Source organism: Theobroma umbraticum, unplaced genomic scaffold, assembly GCF_002168275.2.
Source record: "Theobroma umbraticum cultivar Fairchild unplaced genomic scaffold, ASM216827v3 scaffold_95.0, whole genome shotgun sequence".
Taxonomy (NCBI): Eukaryota; Viridiplantae; Streptophyta; class Magnoliopsida; order Malvales; family Malvaceae; genus Theobroma; species Theobroma umbraticum.
The window spans coordinates 6,821,516-6,845,344 of record NW_018397257.1 but is presented as its reverse complement, the minus strand read 5'-3'; the positions used below and the strand labels follow the sequence as shown (position 1 = coordinate 6,845,344).

The 23,829-nt window shown below is 32.9% G+C and overlaps 2 protein-coding genes across 3 annotated transcripts; both read right to left on the bottom strand.

Moving 5' to 3' along the window:
* Window positions 1–2,250: 2,250 nt before the first annotated feature.
* LOC110412844 (Transducin/WD40 repeat-like superfamily protein) lies at window positions 2,251–4,513 on the bottom strand. Its single transcript, XM_021423483.2, is given in 6 exon segments — window positions 2,251–2,484; window positions 2,569–3,259; window positions 3,355–3,494; window positions 3,728–3,979; window positions 4,407–4,420; window positions 4,423–4,513. Coding segments are annotated over 6 exon segments (1,422 nt in total).
* A 495-nt stretch (window positions 4,514–5,008) lies between these two features.
* Window positions 5,009–17,072, bottom strand: VHA-A1 (vacuolar proton ATPase A1). Of its 2 annotated transcripts, XM_021422366.1 has the most exons (19): window positions 17,048–17,072; window positions 16,641–16,947; window positions 14,852–14,896; window positions 13,666–13,788; window positions 13,391–13,498; window positions 12,721–12,834; window positions 12,453–12,620; window positions 12,126–12,263; window positions 11,639–11,746; window positions 11,351–11,458; window positions 11,074–11,222; window positions 10,432–10,585; window positions 9,573–9,733; window positions 8,749–8,955; window positions 8,471–8,654; window positions 8,292–8,375; window positions 6,609–6,802; window positions 6,463–6,522; window positions 5,009–5,858 (listed from the first exon to the last, which is right to left on the bottom strand). In XM_021422366.1, the coding sequence occupies exons 2-19, from the start codon at window positions 16,791–16,793 to the stop codon at window positions 5,654–5,656; spliced, it is 2,463 nt and encodes an 820-aa protein (XP_021278041.1). In that variant the 5' UTR covers window positions 16,794–16,947; window positions 17,048–17,072; the 3' UTR covers window positions 5,009–5,653. The 2 variants fall into 2 exon arrangements, with proteins under 2 accessions (XP_021278041.1, XP_021278040.1); XM_021422365.1 differs by lacking the exon at window positions 17,048–17,072 and having other exon boundaries at window positions 16,641–17,037.
* Window positions 17,073–23,829: the final 6,757 nt, after the last annotated feature.

Below are 23,829 nucleotides of genomic sequence, written 5' to 3'. Positions count from 1 at the left end.
TGGAATGGGGATGTGCAAGACACTTCAAAGTCTCAAAATCCAAGGACAAGCCATTCTCTTCCAAGAATTGATTTTGATGGTGATCAGAATATTGATGATGAACCTGTCAGAGGTACTCAATCACTTAGTGATGTATATCATAGGAGTTGGGTATTAAAGAGCCTACTTTTTATGCTAATGCAGTAAGGCATCCAAAATGGATAATTGCTATGAATGGAGCTTTATATGATTATAGGAGTGGTACATGGTCACTAGTTGATTGACCTTCAAATAGAAACATAATTGGAGTTAAATGGATTTACAAAAAGAAGCTGAATCATGATGGCTCTCTTAACTCAAGTTACAAGGTAGGATACAATTCAACTGTTGTTAGCTTTGTCAGCTGCCCTGGGATGAAATGTCTACCATTTTGATGTAAAATCTGCCTTTGTTAATACAATTCTAGAAAAGAAAATCTACGTAGATCAGCTTGAAGGATTTAAAGTAAAGGATGAACCAGACAAAGTATACAAGCTTAATAAGGCTTTATATGGCTTGAAGCAAGCCCCACGATCCTGGTATAGCAAGATTGATGCATATCTGGTTCCTAAAAGGTTTACAAAAAATAGTAATGAAGCCACATTGTATATACTCAAGTCTAAACGTCAATCTCCATTGTTTGTTTTGCTTTACGTGGATGACTTAATGATTACTGGAAGAGATGATACTACTACTTTGCAATTATTCAAAAAGCAAATGCAAAGTAAGTTTGAAATGTCTGACTTGGGATTAATGAGTTTCTTTCTTGGTCTGGAAATTAAACAATTTGCTGTAGGCTTATTTCTGTCTCAACCGAAATACATCAATGAAGTTCTGGAAAAGTTCCACATGCTTAATTGCAAATTTGCAGCTACCCCACTTGCAGTAAATGAAAAGTTTTCAATGAATAGTGGAAGCAAGCTAAAGGATCCTTCTCAATTTAGAAGTTTGATTGGAAGCCTCCTGTACATATACTCAACACAACTTAATATTATGTTTTCTGTGAGTTTACTGTCCAGGTTTATGAAAGAACCTACTAATCTTCATCTTGCAGCTGGGAAATGTGTGCTTAAGTACTTGAAGGGCACTTTAAACTTTGGAATCTGTTATACCAGAAATCTAACTTTTTTTCTCATTACCTACTTTGACAGTGATTGAGCAGGAAATATAGATGATTCCATTCCCATCCTCCACGAATGGATAGCCAACTAAAAAAAATTGTAGATGATTCCAAGAGTACTTCAAGCTATATCTTTACTCTTGGTAATGAGTTTCCTCATGGAACTCTCACAAACAGTCCATTGTTGCTCAATCTCTTGCTGAGGCAAAGCACATATCTGCTACTGTAACTTCCAATCAAGCAATTTGGTTGAGAAAAATGCTCACTGATTTGCAGTTTCCACAGAATCATCCTACTCCATTGATGGTAGATAACAAATCAGCTATTGTTATCACCAAGAACCCAGTTTTCCATGGAAAGACCAAGCACATCCACATGAAATTTCATGCCATTAGAGATGCTGAGAGGTTAGGTGAAGTTAATGCTCAGTATTGTTGTTCTGAACTACAACTAGCTGATATAATGACTAAGACTTTGAAAAGGCTAAGATTTGAGTACTTGAGAAGCCAAATGAATGTTCAAGATGCAAGTATTATGGAGCGTTAATAAGTAATACTTGCATGCATGCAGCAAGAGCTTTTCTCTCAACTAAGTTTATTTTCTTAGTTAATGTTAGTTTGCTGCATTGTACTATAGTTACAAGTTTAATGTTATTTTATAATGTCCCTTACGTGTTAGTTTGCATGTAATCTGCACTTACACTCGTTAAACATGTTTACAAGTGTTCCACATGTACACAAGGTGTATAAGCCTTGTTTTATCTTAATGAAACATATGATCAGATCCGATCATCTTTTCTCTCTTCTCTTATTCTTTCATATCCTCTGTTTAAAGCGTTATTTTACACTAACAGTTTCCAGAGCCCACTCCATTCTAGAAGCGAAGATTTCATCAGAGTTAGCTCTTGTATGAACATTATTAAAAAAAAAAAACCACAAAAAAAACAAAGGATCACCCGAATGATGATATGATCAGAACTTGAAAGATCGATATCCGATTCCATATCACGTTGGTCCTGCAAAGAATGCTATGACAGATTATATTTGGCATGTCCCTAGAGGAAAGAAAACTGAAACAACTTATACATTTGCTTACTTGTAAGTTACAAGACCTTAGCTGATCTTGCCCTTTCCTTAGTTCTCTGAAGAATCGTCTTCAGAAAAGGCACTGCCATTTACGAGCAGTGAATTATAATCTTCCCCTCCATCTTCGTCACTGTTAAGATCAGCTCTACTGTACCTCCTTTCAAAAAACGTTTGCCACCTCTGCACGTGGGAAACATGCATTAAAACATCAGAACTAACCCGTGGATGGTCTGCTCTACGCTGCCTGTTAAACTCCATAATCTGTTCATAGAGAATGTAAGTATGAGGGGACATGCATCCATAATATCTTAATCATCTCATTAACCATCAAGTATAAGATGATACCTTTACCAGGTTGTTAGGCAGTGCAGGAGCATCACTTGCCATGGGAGCCCAGAGTTCCACATTCTTATCAAGTCAACAAGTGGCTAAAAAAGGCCTATAGGGATGGGGCTCGAGATGATTTTCTACATGTCGAACGCCTACCATTAAACGAACCAGTTTAGCATCCCTCTTCTTCCAAATAAATATATGGCCACAATCAGAAGCACTCATCACATATTCATCATTGGGCCCAAAAACCCTCACTCCTTTGACTGTCTGCCAATTTTCGTGACCCACATAAATCTGTGGCTCCTGCCGAGCTTCAGCATTGAGAGATAAGGGGGAGAGGCCCCCCAGCCCCATGTTCTTTTGGAATAAATAAATCAGCTCATCACTGTCAGAGATAAGTAGTTCACTTGTGGTAGAATAAGTTAATCCTGTGACATGAACATCTATAGAGTCAACCAGGTGACGGGGGCAAAACACGTTCACTGGTGAGTCTGAAATATTCGATGCATCCAGCTGACACCTTCTGATATCATAGATGCGGGCATATTCATCAGAACCTCCCAGAGCAAAGTAATTTGGATTCCTTGGATCAATTACAATGGAATTTAGACTTATTTTTAAAGGCTGTGCCTGCCTGTTAGTTTCTTCGAATGAGAAGCAATGGAATAGCTTTGTTGCGGAGCTACTTCACAGATCAAAGTGCAAAATATAATAGCAAGAGTAACAACAAACCAAATGACAAAGATTGTAGCTAAATCTTATAATAAGGTGCAGGTTTTATGAATTTAACAAACATGTTGAACTAAGCCATCTTCACCACAGGTATAGAATATGTGAGGACTTCCTGGATCCACAGCAAGATTGTGCACGCGACCTTGGTGTTCTCCCAACTTTCTTGATCTAACTTGACCATTCTCCAAAATCTCGCCAAGCCTTACCTGAAAAGGAGAAGGAAGATAAAAATTTGACTTGGACAGATCTATAAATTAATTTCTCTACCAATTTGGGCCAGAAACATAACTATGTAAGTGAAAGTGAACCATAGATTATAATGAGGTCGATCTCATTGGGAGATTCTTTAGTTATGTTTGAAAATTTATTGTGAATGAGAACAATAACCTATTAGCATCAAGAATCAAAGCAGGGATAAATTTATGCACAGGACTTTCACCTGGCCATCAGTAGAAGAGGTGACCATCTACTTATCATCTGTGAAGTGCATAATTCGGGCCTGAAGTATGTTGTCCAAGTATCCAGAAGCATACGAAAGCGTTTTGCTTTTAGTTGCCCAGTTCCATAACATAACATGTTTGTCATCCGAACCTGATACCAGGAGGTGACCAATGGAGTTGAATTCTACAGTGTTCACACATTCCTCATGGCCATTTAGCTCCCCATAAAGGTTGATTTTTTCTACCATAAGCTGTATCAAAATGCAGGCAATTGAGACTTTAAATATATCTCAGGCAGAATAGAAAACTAGTGACCTAGTTATGGCTTGTTTGGAGCAAATTTCAGTTCATGCAGTACGAAAACAACTGTCGGTTTAGTTAACTATCTTTTATACCATTACTACCCAGTGCCCAGTTCGTGCTTTTCATGTTATGTACTTATAAAAGATGATTCCTTCTTAATTTATTTGATACTTTGATCAAGCTAGCAACATTTTCATAACAAAAAAAAAAAAAGTATTTCCATTGGCCTTATAGAAAGTACCAACATGCCGAAAATGAGCTAGGAATAGGATCCAGCTCCTGGTTAAGGTAGTAAAACTAATGGCAAGGAATTGGAAACAAGAAAACACAAAAGATTTTAACATTATAAAAGAAAAGAACCATGAAGTTTGGAACCTCAGCAGTTGAGAGTGGCGGGAAAAGCTTTTGGGGGGAGAGATACCCATTTCTCGGTTTATGACCTCAGTAAAACCATGTTTGATTCTCTGGGAACTAGTCTCCATTTTAAGCAGATTTGCAGCTCGCTTGGCCTATGCAGCGATGTGGTGAGAGAGGGACTTCGTCGCCCTCTGGTGGATATATATGTGTGCGTGTATATATATATATATATACACACACACACACATGTTGTTGAGGAAGAAGTTAGAATAGTGTCAGAAAAATTCAGTAACTCTGAATGGAGATTTTATGATTATTGGGATTTCAATGACCTTAATTGGAAGTTTCTTTTATTTCATTTTGAATTATTTAAGCGCGTTTTAAGAAAGGCGAAATTCAAATCTTATAAATATCTCAAAAAAATGAGTATTTAATTAAATAATAAATATTTATATTTATATTTAAAGCACCTTCAAATCTCCTCACTCAAACAATTAAAAAGAAAAAATTGAATTCCTGCACCCAGGATTTCGACTTTCAATGTATAAAAATCTGCTGATTCTCCACGACAAATAGTGAACACTTAAAATATTTAAAACGAAGATAGTAAGATATCCACAGAAATAGTAACAGGCAAATAAATTTATTCTTGGAATTCTCTCCATATTATCCCGTTCAAAAAAAAAAAAAGAATTCTCTGTATATAACCATATCCAGGCCAAAAAAAAAATTGAATTCTACAAGAATATGAAAAATCATTACATTAAGAATATGACAAAAGGCTATGTACCTGCAAAATCCACACTATTTTGTGTGTGTGTGTAAGATTTTATAAAATCCAACCCTTGCAATTCTACCCCACCTTCTCCCCAATTGAAGACAAAAATTTAAAATCCAGGCAAAGCTAAATGGTATACTGAATCCAGAGCTCCTCTTTACAACTAGCTCTAACACCCCCTCCTCCCTCCTCCCTCCTAACCAACCCTTTTCTCCTATTTTGAGGAAACAAAATTAAAAGAAAGCACTTACCTCTTAATGTGCTCTTGTTATATCAATACATTAGAAAAAATGTGTTGCCAAGGTTTCACATTCCTATGTCAAATTTGTGTAGAACAAAAGCTGGGATAAGAAGAGCAAACTCCCCCCAGCCAAGTTGTGACATCTGCCAAGTATATCCATCTTTGTGTAGACTTCATCATCAAAATAGTTCTCAACTCCTCTCTTGCAAACTTAATCTAGGAACAAATAGCCGGATTATCGTTTAACTAATCATCGTCCTCTGTTATCAAGGCAAATGAGAAAGGTTTGAACTTGTAGCCGTCACCATGGTAGAATTTATTTTGAAATTCCACCCAGTGAAGACGCAAGGCATGAAGGAAAGCACTAAGTGTCTCCATCATGAGTAGTATGAAAGCCGTTGCAAAGGCAAAAACCGCTAGCCCAACTAATCGAATGACAATGTTGTCATACCTGTAATAATCATTCCTCAAGGAGTCATTACCATTTAACAATAGAGAAGCACATAAACGTTATATAAGAGAACAGTGACCGCTTATAAGCATTTGACACATGAAAACATGGCACATGATAGCATATTGGCAGGATTAACCTTGCTTCTAGGATCAAACAAATTTCTTAGCCAAAGTCCTGCATCTAGGATTCTTAACTGAAAATTATGCACAATGTATTCTGGTTTAAATGCCAATAAATTAATATTGTCCATATAACATTAACATACTAAGCCAATCTCCAACTAGAGAAGTTATTTTGAAGTTACCCAATGAAGTGGTTCAGCTCGGACTCAATGCCTATATGTGTTGTAATATGTTTTAGCAGCTTGACTAAGTAGCAATTGGTCTAGCAATAGCTTGAAATTTGTTACATCACACAAAAAATACTACTACAGTATTTCTTTTTATTTTATTTTATGGCCTCGTACAGTGGTTTAGTTCCATGTCGTGCATCCAACACTTAAATATAAACCATAAGCCAGGAAGAGAACATGAACAGACAGGAAGAAGTTGGAATATACACAAGACTAGCATGGACCATGTAGCACATTAATAAAACTCACCCCCAAGCAAGTAGTAGGACTTTCTCATAGAAAACGGTCGATAATTCAGAGTGTGCCAAGCTGAAATGTATCAGAAGCAGACATTAACTAACATTTACTTAAGAGACAGTGTGAAAACTTTCAAACCGAGAAAACCATAGCTCTACCTTAAAGCCCAAAGTCGAAGATATGATGCTGTGTTTGAGACAGCACCTAGAACAAACTCAATGGAGTGTATCATTTGGTGCACAAAAACCTCACTAAAGTTGAACTCCTCATGATGTTGCCGTGCAGAATCGGGTTCCACATCAAGATCAAACTCAGAGGTACCAAGCATGCCATAGGTGCGACCTTGAAATCTCTAAAACATATTGGAAGGAAATAAGATCAAATAAATAACAATATATTCATATGAACTCTTCTAAATATATTCTAGTAATTGAAAAAAAAAAAAAGCCTACTAGTATACTAGACAACAATGGGAAAGGGCCTACAATATATTCCAAGGGTACCCAAAGTGTTCAGCACTTTAGATAATAGGAAAATAATAGCATTCAAACAAGTATCCTGAGTGATTAAATGCTTAGCTCTTCTAAGTATGGGAATAGCACCATATTTCCCATAGAAGAGAGATCATTTTAACATCAAGCAAGAATATGGATTGCTTATGAACTCTTCTATCTAATGATTGAAAAAAAAAAAAGGCATACTAGCATACTAGACAACAATGGGAAAGGGCCTACAATATATTCCAAGGGAACCCAAAGTGTTCAGCATTTTAGATAATAGCAAAATAAGAGCTTTCAAACAAGTATCTTGAGTGATTAAATGCTTAGCTCTTCAAAGTATGGAAATAGCACCATACTTCCCATAGAAGAGAGATCATTTTGACATCAAGCAAGAATATGGATTGCTGGTTACTACGCTCTCATATTTCATCTTCAGAGCAAAAATTGAAAACAATAAAAGGTTTAGTAGTGCAATAATTAAGCACAAAAAGCATCCAAAAAACAATTCAAAAATGCAAAAAAGGAGCACGAAAAGTCTCAGCTATCATCATGCAGCACCAAATCAGAAGCCTGTTATAATCTCAGAGTAAAAAGGAAGGACCAGACAACCAGTTTTCTAACAGAATATCTATAACACTACTCAACAATTAATTGGATCCATCTTACACTCCCAATTTTTTAAAATAAGGTACTCTGTTGTCCACATTATAGCCTCATAAGTATCAATCATCAAAGAGTAAGTTGAAGTCAGAGTTGTTCATATCATTTTTTGTCCATAAACTAAAGTTTTCTGTTCTAATTTATAACTATATTAATGTTGGACCAGAGGCTTGAACATGCCGGAAAGGGTTGTGGTCATCCAAATGCTTGGTTCCAAAAATGGTGATTTGAGGAGCACATCCATCACTTCTTTCACACCAGATGTAATTTATAATTAAACTAACAAACACATTATTAACATGTAGAATGCACATGCCCCATATAGATGAGAATGTTTACACCACAGGTGGTTTGATTGCCCTGCATAGACACAATTCTTAGCACTCATTCATGTTTAAACCATTATCTAAGGTGTGAGAAATAAGAAAACATTTTTCAGGACCAGAAGAAAAGTCAGCAAGATTCACATGACAAAGGCAAAATGGGATATGCCAGGCATTCAGTTAGACAATCTAGTTGGCTCATTTAAAGGATTTATCTTTTATAGCACAATGAATTCTTCTAAATTTACTGTTTTCAAATGATAAGTACCATAAACAGTAAATGTTAGTCATAGAAGCTAAAAGATTAGAAAAATAGCTTTAAGAAAGCATGAAGCAAGAAAAGCCAACATCATAGTACCTCAGAATGAAGCTTCTTCAAAATAAAAGGTTTAGGAAAGAGCATCCATGGAACTGCAACTAACGCCAAAAGCAGCAGTACGATCTGCACGAGCAACAATCGATCACAATGAAGACTTGACACGAAAGAACAAGGTATATAACAGTCTGCAACAGTAGCCAGAAGAGAGAAAATCGCACCTGAAGTGGTCTCTGGCCCCAGAACAACTCATTATCACCAAGATCATCAGTAGGACTCAAAAACATATAGATCATCACATGATAAAGGTCCGCTTGAGAACCGGTGCACCACTTAATTATGATGAGAAGTGAAAGATACCCAAAAAGGGAGTTAAGAAATATCATCTGTGGCACAAACTGATACCTAACATCAAGATGAAAATAGGTTCTAGCTTCATCACTTAAACAAAGCAAGTGGAAAACACTGAAACAGGGTATAAAGTCAGAGGAAAACAAACCTAATATCCAGAGAGTTGCGAAAGAAACGTGCACTGAAATAACTTAATATGATTCCTAGGTTCATCTGGGCTACACCCAGCAAAATTGACATCTTCATCTTAAGAGAGTTCAGAAAAGGCAACTCTGAACGACTTCCACGCCAGCTAGGATCCACACCAAATGGGTACGGATCGCGAAATTTGATTAAACCAGCTGAGTGTGAATCTCTGACCAAAACAAACATACATAATAACAGTAGAGTAAAATTAGTTGAAGAAACAGAATGTTCTTTTTTCAGAATATGAGATATTTTTAGTCTGCACAACTATTGCAAATTTGAACCCCTAACCTTAACTCAAAACCAATGCTTTAAGCTAGCAGGTGGAAACTAGGCTAGTCTCCCTCTGTTAATATGTTGAAGTTACAAATAAGATAGATGCACGAACTTAGAAAGACTAATTTAAGGTTGATCAATGCCTTAAAGAAAAAATGAATAAAACCTAATTTGGTCTATTAAGATCTACATAGATTTGATTCAATGGTGCAGAAACATATAAGTAAAAGTCAAATTCTCTTTCAACTGTAGTGCAAAGATGGCTGCAAATACTATGTACCCAAATACTTACAGAACAGAAAGAAATATAAAGCAATTGATAAATCAAAACCAAGAAAAAATTTACATCGACAATAGTTGTTACAAAAATTATAAAGGAGGCACCTCTGAGAAAATTGTAGGACAGAGGAAGACATCAGATGAAAATAGAACACATTTTTCATCTTTCTAGTAAACACTGGGTAATGAGATTCTACTTCTATTTAAAGATCTAAAAGTAGCAATTCAAACCTGCAGGTAGCATCTCGGCATTTGTAAGCAGAACCACCAAATATGTGAAAGGGAACAGAGAAGAATTCATTGTAAATTAACCCACAATAAATGGAAAAAAGTGACATTAAAAGGAGTACATAGCGCCCCCCAAATAGCATCTCCATAAAGCTTCCAAGTTTCTGTAGGCATCAAATGTGCAAATGAGATTACAATAATAACATGCTAAACACAAAATTTACCCAGGGCTACAAGACACAACCACTATACCCATTTGGCAGCAAAATCATAGAGAATACAGTGTTTCCATATCAAGAAATCACACATAGTATATACAAAATTTCTCAAGCGATCTACGCATGGCAAGAGAAGAAAAAAAAAACAATTATCATACTATAAAGTCCACATCAACTTATTAGTGTCAGCCGCATCAATCCCATTCCAAGTCATTTCTCACTTTGAATCAAACACTTTTCTTTTTCACTGAAAGGTAAAAAGCAATCCCATTGTCTTATGTTCTCCTAAGAACCCACAAGTAATGCAGATCAAAAAAAACAAAAAGAACCCACACGTAACAGGATCCTTGGCTAGGGTAGTTTAATCATTAATGAGAGGAGATGATATGTTGCAAAATTATTTACACCAAAATAGAAGATAGGAAAACATCAGAAATGTGGAAAATCCATTTAGAAGGTATTCATAAAATTGTATGTAGACATTCAGTGTTAAAGCCTTGCTGAACAGTCCCAATAAGAAATCCAACCCCTTAAGAACAATACCCAGTCCGGTATTCCTATTATAATGATAAAAGTTTCTGTGTTATGCACATATAACATTAGCATGTTAGTTTCAACTGTAGACAAAATGTTTGCAGACATGCCTGAGTGCTTAGCCTGCTTTCTCGAGCTATGAGGACCAATGCTCCCAATAACAAGCATATTCCATGACCCCAATCACCAAACATCACCGCAAAAAGAAACGGAAAAGTGATAACAGTGTAAACGGCAGGATTTGCCTCCTGATATCTAGCAACACTGCAAAAAAGGCATCTCATGTCAATATTCTAGTAAGTTATATAGGTAACAAAAAAATTTCACCACTAATAATATAAAAAGCTTATCCTAAAGTCACAATGATTAGTTTACTTGTTCAAGAACACATAAACAGTCTTGTAGGATATGGAGGAGAAACTTCAACTTTGACAAATCATAGTGTCATCTCGCCATGGAGTACCTTTCAAATACACACATCTTCTAACAACTAGCTTAACTGTTAGAAAACAAATCATGTTGGCCAAGAAACAGAGGGTGTCATTCCCCACTTGCATCTTATTTTTACCGTCTAAAACATAAACCACCCATATACTTCAAAGTGTGCACTATGATATAGATAAATAGAACAAGATTCTTGATACAGGAAAGCCATCCTATAAAATGAGTAGTTTATACATTTTCCTCAAAACTATCAATGATAAGCATGCCAGCCATAAGTTAAAGCAGCATAGCTTCATGCTAGAACTCACCCATATGCATCAACAATCTCCTGATATGCATTTGTGAAACGGTTTGTTCTGAAATACGTAGGAGGTGATTCCACAGCATCCATCACATGAAAAATTATACCCACTTGGGAATTGCTATCAAATGTTGCGCGTTGCAATGCCTCTTGAATCTGGGAGGCAAAGAAACCTGGTCCTCAATTATAAGGCTACAAAGTTCTAACTGAAGATCAAGAGTGCAGAGAAAAAACTGAGGAATGTTAGTTACCAGAATTTAGAGTGATGATGCATAATAAAATACCTGAGCTTTTGCAAATATAGGACACCATCCCTCCCCAACGAGACATTTCTTTGTAACATCAAAATTCAACGTATTCAATGTATCATATACAGCTTTCTCCCTTCGTACCTGGTTTACAAGAAAAAGGAAATCAAAAGGGTCTTAGATGATAATATCATAGCATCACACAAACCATATTTATGGGATGTTGATATGCTAGATTAGATATTTTTGCACGTCATGATGTTCACTGCCCCAGCAAAGGCAACAAATATACAAGACAGGGTACATGCATTAGGTGCATCTTACCATGCTCATCCAATGTGTTAGATGGTATCCAACCGAAGTCAAAGCTTTATTCCGATGGCGAATACCGGCATCCAACGTGGTTTCCAATTCAGAAAGACGTGACAAAACCTGTGACCAAAAACAAAAACTTTTAGCTAGTAGAATAGAGATTTCGACCGCAGCTCCAACTAATAACAAGTGTGCAAGACATATTGACACACAAGTGAGGAAGATAAAAAGAGAGCTGAATCAAATTAAAGTTTGTATTTGCTCTCCAGACCAAAATTCAAAAAACCATAACTATTAGGTCATGTCTTCGAAGAATCAAGAGCATGTCATATTAGCCCGGTTGTGAAGATCAAATGACCATTAACAAATGTGTACAAAACATGATTCAATCAGTATAATGGACACCCGCCACATAAATGGCAGTTGACATACTTGTGCTTTCAATTTTCAAGATGCAAGGAAATATAAAATAGTTTAACTTCCATGACCCTGCACTTACTTCTCTGGTTATTTGCCTCTGTTTACTAATGTCATCAGGAACAGGATAGCAATTAGCTCCAAATGCTTCACAAATTTTCAAAATCTTTGTTCTTGCCTGTTCCCCGGAGAAAAAAACTACAAATACCGTTTTCTCAACCTGAAAAGATCGACAGAAAGATTTGTAACAATCTACTTATATAAAAGCAATACCATAAACATCTTTGGATGTAGACGGGCCACAGGCAGAGATGGCATGTTACCAAATGACAGCAACAATTTCCAAATGAAAAAATAACTGAAGCAAGATTTAGCAAAAGAATTGATGGTGATGAGTAGGAAAACAAACCATTTCAGCAGATACAGGATCCATGATTTCTTCACCAGCTGGTGCATGATTAAAAAGCATATTGCCTCTGGTAGCACGAAACAACATCCTCTCAAATCTAAGAGCCTTGGATTTACAAATGATGCCACTGATAAATCTCAACCCAGACTGGTCTGCAGGCCTCATTTCCTGCACAGTGAATAACCATATGGTAGATGGAACCAAAGAAACAGGTTTGCAAAAAAGACATAAAAGGAAAAGGCAGTTCAATTGCAGGATCAACAAATACCTGTTCAAGTAATGATGCTGTCTCAACATAACCATCATTTGAGTATACATTCTCACTTAATTCCCTTTCCTCGTCAACTGCATGGTTATTACTTGACACAAGAAAACCACCTGCCTGGAATTTGAGCAGTATGTATGAGAAGGCATTCAACATTTAACAGTAACATTTGGGTAAAATGGTTTTTCAACCCAAATCTTTCCAAAAATGTAGCATTCAATATGGTTACATGGATTTGATAAGGTTACATATTAATACTGAGAGAAATTTATTCACTTCATATTGTTATTTCCCTTGTTATCTTATTATTCTTAATTTTAATTCTTCCCTTCTGGTTTGCCTAGTAGTTTCATATCATGTTTTAATGAGCAAAGCACACCAGAATCATCAAAGAGCTTAATTGTTTAAGAACAATGGCTTGATAACCAACTTGATGCAAATATACAGGTACTAATTTCTAAACCATCGATTAAAGGACAACAGCTACGGTAAAATCAACCAAATGGTGGAACAATTAAGATTAAAGGGCATTTAAGGGGGAAAAAAAGACAAGAAAAGTAAACCCTCAACTGACTGCCTTAGATGGGAAAGAAATCCAGAAACAAATGCAATAAATGGTCCCTAGAACATAAAGGTAAGTCTATAACTGAAAGACATGAGTCAAGAAATTCACCTTTTGCAAAACAATCTTGAACTCCAGAAGTTCATTGTGTGTTTGTCGAAGTTTTTCACTGTTTGAGTTCATTTCAATTAGCTCATGCTCATGCTCGGCAAGTTGTATCTGAAATTGAACAACCCAAAAAATGATGCACACTTCATTCTGGAAAAGACCACTAATCCTTATGTTAAATAAACTATCGCTTTATGTGACTGCTGGAAAAACAAAAATGCAAGGCAAGTCAAAGGGGGAATGAAATGATTATTTTGGTGGGAGGAGAGCAAATGAACCTCTAATTCCTCCAATTCTACATCTGGCTCCACGACAGGGTGTAATGAAGATAGTAGACCCGCTTTACTAATTTGATCTTTGAAAAAGCGTAGCTTTCTTGACATTTCTCCACAACGCTTTACCTGTTAAGACTTCTCAGAAATTAAAGCATCTACAACATTGATAATCAGCAGTTGTAGTTAATGTCAAATAGAGAGAAATCAGAAATGACGTTTAGACATCAATGAGGCATAATTAGCAATTTCCTTCAGTCTTGGCAAAAATTGAACATAAGCCCATGCCAATCACATTCCAACTTCTGCCATTTCAGAAGCAATGGGTGCTCTGATAAACAGGTGTTACTCCAAGCATAACAAAATTAACAATCCACAAATGCGGAGTAGATAAGATTCAGGTGGGTCAGATCGCACCATAGAAAAAAATATACTCCATCACTTCTCATAATGTCACCTTTGAAAATGGTGCCAGCTTTTCTAGCCAGTAAAGTCATTTGGCTGCTACACCAAGAACCAGGGTCAAATCCAGCCTTTACTAAGGATTGGGAGGTTAGTTCAAGAAAAGGGAAGGACTCAATCGCACCATAGGAAAAAAAAAATACTCCATCACTTCTCATAATGTCACCTTTGAAAATGGTGCCAGCTTTTGTAGCCAGCAAAGTCATTTGGTTGCTACACAAAGAACCAGGGTCAAATCCAGCCTTTACTAAGGATTGGGAGGCAGGGTCAGATCCAGCCTTTACTAAGGATTGGGAGGTTAACTCAACGGAAGAGAAGGGCTCACCCCTATTGGTATGGCTCAGCCGCAGGATATAACAAAATTGTTGCCTTGAGGGTTTTCTCTTCTCATGATTACAAGGAAAAGTATTTAGAAAGTAAAATTGATGCTTAATATGTAAATTATCAGCAACCATCAGTTTATTCATCCTGACTATTCACTGATATAACAACCACAAAAGGAACATCCAAAAAGGCTATTATATTCAGTTGATTCACTGACAGACTAAGCTGTACATACAATCACTTATACAAGGAAAGAATATATAAAAAATTGGCAGATTCTCTTATATCAACTAACCTTGCACAGACATTGATTAATACTTGACATTCTGATTATTAAGCTACATATTAACAATTGCAATAGGCCACAACTTATAGAACAAAATTAAATCAAGGCTTGAGTAGATACCTGATTAACAAATGTTCGTTGAAAAGGACTTTTCTCAGCATTTAGCTGCCACAGGGGAGACAAAATGAAATATAACCATTAGCATATTCAATTGATGATTTCTAGGCAAAGTACTAAATTTATTTACCAATGAGCAGATATCTCTACAAATACAATACCATAGGCCTCTTTTACCAGAATAAGGAGATGAACAAAAAACAGACTTAACACGTTGTAAAGCTAAAAAGATAACAACTTAGCCATCATCTACCAGAATATACATGCTAAGAATACAAAGCCAAAACCCACTCAGGACTTTAGAACATTCAAGATCATTAGACATTTGGACCTTTTTTTATTCCCAAGAGAAACCCCTTGATATCAGAGCAACTAGTTCCATGAGAAACTATCTTTTTCTACTTAAGACTGGATAGATTGCATAAGATCTTATGCAATACTATGCAAACTCCTGAAAATTGGATTATTTCCAAATTATGGCCTCAATAGAGCAGAAACTTTCAGAGGGCAATTTGGTCCCACCCTATAGCCACTTTGCAGCAAGTCTCAACCCTTTACCATTTATCACCTGAATCCCTACTCCTACGCTCATCCTTATATCCATGAAACCAGCAGATTATAATTTCAGAACCACTATTCATAATTTCAAGAGAACCTTTTCGGTCTTGACCACTGATTCATAACAGAAGCATTTCTTCTAGCGAAGTAACATATTTTTACATCCCATGCCAAATTCATACAAAATCATGAAAACACTTCCATTTATTCACCTTGATTATAACCAATTCAGTTAATAGTGCTTATAGTTAGGTGGATCATGGTCCAACTCTTAAAAAACCTCCATTTTAAATGATAGTATAAACAGTATCTTTTAACAGTCATTATCAATAATATAACGCATAAAGCCAAAAAAATGAAACCATGTCAGGTTTACCCAGCATGCATGATGAAATCAGAATAACTTGAATTAAAATGTTAAAAGAAGATCATTTTAAATCCCAACACAAAATTGCAGCTAATACAGTGGTTCAAATTAACTTAGTATAGTAAACCCATTAGAAAGCTGAGATTCATTATCTAATCACAATCCCTCAATATTTTGGCATGAAATTGCTTCTCTACATAATTCAGCTTCTAGCACCTGTCAACTTAAGACTTGTACGAACACATATTATGTTTTCTATTTCCAAAATCAGCAAGCTCATTGAAAGTATTAAATGTAACTTTGCTTTATAGGGAAACCTAAGTCTAAGGTTATTACAGTATTACCTACGAAAAGCATAAAATTCAACTTCCTTCAATAAGTTCAAGCCAACTCCTAATCACACTCAGATTCCAAAAACTCTTCAAGCAAACCACACAATTATCATAATCAAAACCTGCTTACTAAAGAAGAAAACCAGTATTAGAAAACGTATAACTTCCTTGCTCAGAGTCTAAAGTGTTTCGTATCGTAACTAGATCCAGCAACTCCAACACATCTCAATTCTAACAAAAAAAAAACTGATACACAAAATTAATTCAGCAAAGATCTCACATCCTCATCAAATTCAACCACCGAAACAAAACTTAATCAATTCCAACAAATGTTCCAAATGCAGGAAAACAATAGCAACTAAAAATCGAATAACAAGCTATCTTACTTCAACTGATCATAAAATTCGAGTACTCAAAACGTGAAATTCCACTTGCAATTAATGCAAAACAAACAAAAAGAATTATTTAACAAATGCTTCAAATTCAAGCAAAGAGAACAAAAGGAAAAATCAGATCTGAGTACAGAAAGACATACATCACGAAACTGAAGCAGACCGAGTTCACCGAGATAAGAGATGGCTCGGTGAGCGGACTCGACGGGAATAATTAGTTGAACAAGCGTCATTTTCTCCGATCGCATCAGATCCATCGGAGGCAAGTTATCTATGAACTTCTCCATTCTTTCCATTTTTCCCCCTCTCTTTCTCAAGAATCAAACAGAAATATATGAGGTTTGGATCTGACTATCTAGATCTAAGACAGTTTGTAGTTTTATCTTGTCTTCGTTTTTTGTTCGGTCTACGAGAGACTGAGTGCGTTTGGTTTCAGTTTCCCCATCGCAACTGCCATTGCAAAAATTAAAATTTTCAGAATCGGGAAATTCGCTTTCTTGTTCAAGTGGAATTAAAAAAATTAAAAAAAAAACTTTTTTCTTTCCAATACCAAAATCAAAAGGAGCGGTTTTTTTTCCCTTTTTTAAAAAAAATTATTTATTTAATTAATGGAAGCATATTTAAGGTCAGCGTGAACTAAGAAGTTCGCAGGGCCCAATATTGCGTGGGTTTTGGATCCTTAAACTTAAAGCAATTGAATTTTCTAATGGTTCGCACAGGATTTGAGTCAAAAAATTCAACGTTCTTCCGTATTCTTTCACGGTTAAAAAAATCCAAAAATTGAAAAATTAAATCAAATTTTAGCTTTTAATTAATTTTTTTTCATTTAATAATGAATAAATTATTTAATGCGATTAGTCTCTTAAGTGTCTTTATTAAAAATATTCATTTCAATAAATTCCAATGGAACATAATCAAAGTTACCATTGATGCATATATATCTTTAATTTTTTATAGTTTTTAAAATTAGTTCTTTTGCTTAAGTTTCAAATAGACATCATTGAAAAAAATCATTACTAATTCAAAAGGTTTTAAAATTTTCAATAAATTGATTATAGTGTTTGGCTTTAGTTTTCAAATTTTAAAATATAGATTGACTCAATTTTTTAACTCCAATTAAATGGAATCGATAATGTTTTTACTTTAAATTTAATCAAATTGATTACTCCCTAACCAAATATAATTAAATTCACGGTAAATTAACCAAAATTACTATCTTATTTCCTTTTACAAGCATCCTTATTCTATCAACTATCTTCACTCTAGTTTCGAACTAGAGTTCATTAACTCTGATCCAATTTGATCGTGATTTCAAATTTAATATAAGCTTTTATATCATAAAAATTATTTTAATAATAATATAATAAATTATTATTGTAATATTAATATAATCTAAAATGGTAAATTAAACACATTCCTAGAATGATGAATGATTTGAGAGATGATTTCGTCAAAATTGACACATCAAACAAATCTAAAATATATTATTAGTAATTAATTTTTCACAATTGGTTTTGTGACGACATTTTTGTTTTATACAATTACGGATTAGTAATGTATTGCCTGGTTCACTTTTTCAAATTAATAAAGTAAGCTTGCTTTTCAAAACAAAAAGTTGTTCCAAAATGTTTAGATTTAATTTTATTAATTTTTTTCCTATTTAAATAACATCATGGCTTATTTTAATTGTTTTGTATCTTAAATTTGTGATTTGCTAATTATATTTTAAAAGGGTATTTGATTTAAGAAAAGTGATTAACATTCTTTACAATTTAATAGGTTGTAATGATTTTTCAACGTTTAGTTTATCAAAACGAAAGAGAATACATTTACCAAGAGAATGTCATTACAATCAGCTAAAAGAATGTCATTCCCTTAACTTAGAGGGGATGTTATTTTTCCTCAATTAGGGAAAAATTATAAAAAAGCTTTAATTTTTTTGTAAATTATCTCAAACTTATTCTTCTTCTTTCTTTTTTTTCTTCTTTTACCTTCTTTCAGGTCAATGTTTGCAAGAAAAGATGGATGCACGGAAGAAGGTGAGGGAAAACCAAAAAAAAAAAAAAAGAAGAAGAAAAAATGGGGTTCTTTTTCTTTTGGAAAATTACGATGTTAGATTTTATATTAAAAAAGCAAGTTTCCTTGGTTACAAAAGAAGGGTGAACAACCATGATTGTGGATGGCTCATCCATGGTGTATTGGTTTATAAAATTTTTTCAAAACTAATACTCAAGCCCATAGTACAAAGGGCAAAAAATAAGAGTAAATATTTATAAATTAATTAAATTCTATGTTTAAAAATTAATTTTATTCTTTGAATAAACTAAAAAATAATTAAATGTTTATACATTGATTAAATTAACTAATTTATTTATAAAATAATTTAAATTAATTAATTTAATTCTTTAAAACTTAATTAATTTATTAAAATAAATATTTAGTAATTTCACATGATTTATTATTTTAAGGAATAAATTGAAAAGTTAAAAATTTTTAAAAAAAGAATGTTAATTTATTTAATTTTATATTTCATATATATGACTAATTTTGTAAATTTATATTGTATTCTCAATCTAATTTTCCAAACAATCACATTCCCTGTAATACTTACTTTTTCATATTATATCAAACGTTGTAAAGTTATCTTCTCAATAATCACATTCCTTATAAAATTACAAATGCCACCTAAATGTATAATACTTAAAAAAATTTCTGAATTATTTAAAAAAATTCAAATAAATTTTTATTTTTTTATCACAATCAATCAAATTCTTATCCTTTTATTTTAAGTCAAATAAATTCTTATAACTAATGATTGTCTAATTGTTAGTCAAAATATTACTTATCATTTTATGTCACGTGACGCTGATATAACATGATGGACGATAAAATGGCATGATTATATAATCATGTGACATTTTTCACCCACCACATCTATGTTATATCAACTCCAAATAGATATAAAATAACAAGTGACATTTTGACTAATTACAATTTATCAATTGTTAGTTATACGAGTCTACTTATCCCTTGGTTTTGTTTTGGCACATTAATTCTCCAATTTCTAGGTGATATTTCCTTCCTTGGAAGAACTATGGTTGGAACAAAAATCTTTTATGAAAAAGATTTGGCTTGGACAACTTCCAACTGTTCAGTATTTCCCCAAACTAAAAGTCTTGAAGCTCATATGCTTACCTAAGCAATCAACTATTCTTTCATCTTTCTTCTTATGGTCTTTTTCCTCTATTCCCAAGCTTATTGTGAGTGATGCTTCCTTAGTGAAATATTCCAAAGGGAAGAATTAGATGGTGAGGAAAAGCATGCATGGACACTAAATCAACTTCACGAATTAAACCTATCTAAACTTCTTAAGTTGACACATCTTTGGAAGGGAAAGTTCTAACCCAGATCAATGTTCTAAAACTTGAAAACCCAAAAAATATTGGGATGTAACAAACTAAAGAGTTTAGTGCATTCTTCAGTATCTTTTCAAAATCTTTTCAAACATTAGGAAATGTCAAAGTGTCACGGACTTATAAATTTGATAACATCTTCTACTACTAATAGCATGGAGCAACTTGAAATAATGAGTATAATTGATTGTAAAGTTATAGAAGAAATCATAGTAGTTGAAGATGATGACGGGAAGGATGGCATTACTTTTCCCAAATCACAGCTACTAAGCATAATTTATAATATTGACAATGAATCAAAGAAATAAAGGAGAACAAACTCAACCCAAAAACAAAATATCGAGAAACACACAAGTCAAATAAAAGCAAATCACATCATTTTCAAAATAATTCAACATTGGGTCATTTCCACCTTCAACGGAAAACAAGAGCACAATAAGTAAGTACTTGGAGTATGGAAAAAAGTAATGTAACTGGAAAGGTGGATGAGAGAAGTCATGCTACTGGTGGAACCCTAAATCGTGAAAGAGAACCATGCGACTGATTGAAAGAAACTAAGGCAGAAAAGAGAGAAAAATATTTTATATGGATAAGATTGTAATTTTTTAAATCTAATAAGGGTAATTTAGTCATAACAAGTTAACAGCTATTCCGTGAGACATGGAATAGATAATACCGAGGGAAAGATCTGGTTTAGTTAAAGAGGAGTTTTTACCCATTTTAAATAATAGGTATTACTGAATAATTACTATTACTTGTTGCACTATTAAACCAAACGAAGTTATAACTAACAGCTAGAAATAGAGGGAGAATAGACCACATATGTAGTTAAAGGAATAGAAGTGGCTTGCATAACATCAGTGGGAATAACCATAAGCACCAATGTAATTAGAGTCAAACGTCCTATAAATGAAAGTGTTGATGCCTTCCACGTAGTAAGTTTGTTCTTCACTCTATCAATCAGATATGAAAAAGTGCTATATCTTTTTCAGCCACTGCATGATGGAACCCCAAGGTATTTACCTAAATCATTCAAGTAATGGAAGCCCAAACAATTCTACATACTGCTTACACAAGCAATGCTCACATTTTTAAAACAATAAAAAGTGATTTATCTACACTCATTTTTTGTCTAAAACATGCACAAAAGTCTGCTAATCTTTATTTGATCAACAGAGGCTTCGATAAATAACAGCAAGTCATTTGCAAAAAAAAAATAAGTTAAAGATGGACATATGGGGCTTAGTTTAATTGACTTCCATAAACCCTATGCAACAACTACATTAATCCCATAAGCAATAGAGTACAAATAAATATGGAGACAATGTCACCTTGATGTGTTCCTCATGAAGGTGTAAAAGCAGGTGAATGAACCATTCCATAACAATTTAGTACTGCTACCTCCCTAACTACGTACCAATAAGTCCACAATCTTATATGGAATTTTGGTGTCTAAAAGTATCATATAGGAAATCCCAACTCAATCTATCACATGCTTTTCCTAGATTGATTTTAAGCATCATCCAACTTGTCTTGCCTAGCTTCTTTTGGAATGAGTGCCTCACTTCCTGAGCAACAATAATAATATCAATGATTTGCCTACCCGAAATGAAACTGGTTTGTGTACTTGACACTATCTAACTCATCATAGGTTTCAATTTGTTGGTGATAACTTTCAGTAACACCTTGAAAACAACAGATAATAAATTGATCAGTTGAAACTAAAAATTGAATTTTGAAGCAATTATTTTCGAAATCAAAACAATAAGAGAACTACACATATCTTTACCAATTTCAACCCCTCAAACACATTATACATATAATCAAACTCTAACCTACTACAGCCCATTGAGATTGAAAATATGCCACGTGCAAGCTATCTAGTCTAAGAGCCTTCATTGTTTTCATTTCTAACAAAGCAATATGAACTTTCTGCTACTCAATTGATCTTATTAAATTCAATTAATCATTTATAGAAAGATTAGAAAACATATCCTTGATAGGATAACACGACACATCACCGTTCTCTTTTAAATACAATTGTTTAAAAAATGAAACTACATGATCTTGAAGTAACAATTGGTCATCACACCAATTCCTTTCCAAATATCGCAATCTCAATATCTTATGCTTATTTCTTTTACAAGCAACACAAAAATGGAAAAAATTGGAATTAGCATCACCAAATTTTAACCAATCTATCTTAGGTTATAATGATTTTAAATGTAATGGAAGTAAGAGTAAGTATAACATAATTATAGTTAAATGTAAATAAGTAAGATGCACCATAATATTGAAATTAACTTTCCTAAGATTCTAAGGTATATGTGTAAGAATAAAAGAAAAAATCTTATCATTTATCGTAAAACCAAAAATTAAATATTTAGATTTTTTTTTTAAAAAACCTTTTTAAGTACTTTGTATCTCTCAAACTAACTACAAAGAATTATTATAAAATAAATAAATAATTTCATGTAATTATATAAAATATTATTTTTTAAAAAATAACATTTCTCTTAAAAATTTAATATAAACATATGAGAACAAGGATAAGCATATGTAACATCTTATGTGAAATGCATGGTTGAAAAGTGTTGTAATCAATTTCAAGTAAAATTATAATGATTTTAAATGTAGTGAAATGTAAGAAGAAGTATAACCTAATTGTAGTTTGATGTAAATAAGTAACACACACCGTAAAAAAATTAGTTTTTCAAAAATAATAATGGAAAAAATCATATAATTTATTATAAAATAGAAAAATCTAATATTTAGTTTATTGTAAAAAAATAAAATAATTTGTATATATTTCTCAAACTAGTAACCAATAATTCTTGCACAAAAATTATAATTTAATGCAATTAAATAAAATCTTAATGTTAAAAAAATAATAGTTTTTAAAGTTTAATGTAAATGTTTGGGAATAAAAATAAAAAACCGTAACATTTGACATATATACATGAATCATAAAATTGAAATTAACTTTTTTAAAAACTTAACGTAAATATATAATAATAAAAGTTAAAATGTTATCTAATTTAATGTAAAATAGAAAATTTTAATATTTAATTTTTTCAAAATTTTTTAAAAAATGTATCCTTCAAACTAGCAATAAAGAATTCTTACCAAAAAAATATAATTTTATGCATTTAAATAAAATGCTAACGTTTAAGAATAATATTTTAAAAATATTAATATAAATATGTGAGAATAAAATAAAAGTGTTGTAATTAACTTAAGATAAATAGTTATAATTATAAACATTAAACTTTTTCAAATATTACAATAAACATGTAAGAATATAAATAAAATCACGTCACCTTCACTACAACATGAGTAAAAAATATCATAATTAATTTAAAATAAATTATGATAATTATAAACATAATGAAAGATAAAAATAAGTACATATAAGTTGATAATAGGTTTACATAAACAAGTAGGAAATCAATGTAAAGTTCAAATCAATTTTCATAAAATCTTAACATAAATGTTAACAATAATGATAAAAAAAAACTTAATAATTCTCTTTAATAATAAAACTTAATGTAAGGTTTAAACTAAAAAATTTCTAATATATAAAATTATATAAATTGTAAATAAATATAATATGAGGCATAAATTACATAAGAAGTGCCATAATTATATACAAGTTTTAAATCCAATTCAATTCTGTCTAATGAACATAAATGAATAAACTTAATAGCATTTGAAGAAAATTTAATTTTTAAAACTCACACAAATATTGATTTTTATATCAAAATAAAAATAACATAAATAATAATAACAAGTGCTTAATTTTTGTAACATTTAGATATGATATATTTACATAATGATAGCTAACTTTTATAAAAAAAAAAATGGAAGTTAGTATTCTTTATTTAGTTTTGTTAAAAATTTACAGTGCTCTCATGTGCCT

Coding starts and splice junctions, on each gene's coding strand:
- VHA-A1 (XM_021422366.1), bottom strand. CDS start 16,793: ATGGAAAGAATGGAGAAGTTCATAGATAACTTGCCTCCGATGGATCTG. Junction 14,897..16,640: donor GTCTGCTTCAGTTTCGTGAT/GTATGTCTTTCT, acceptor CCCCTGTGGCAG/CTAAATGCTGAGAAAAGTCC. Junction 11,747..12,125: donor AGAGGCAAATAACCAGAGAA/GTAAGTGCAGGG, acceptor TTTTGGTCACAG/GTTTTGTCACGTCTTTCTGA.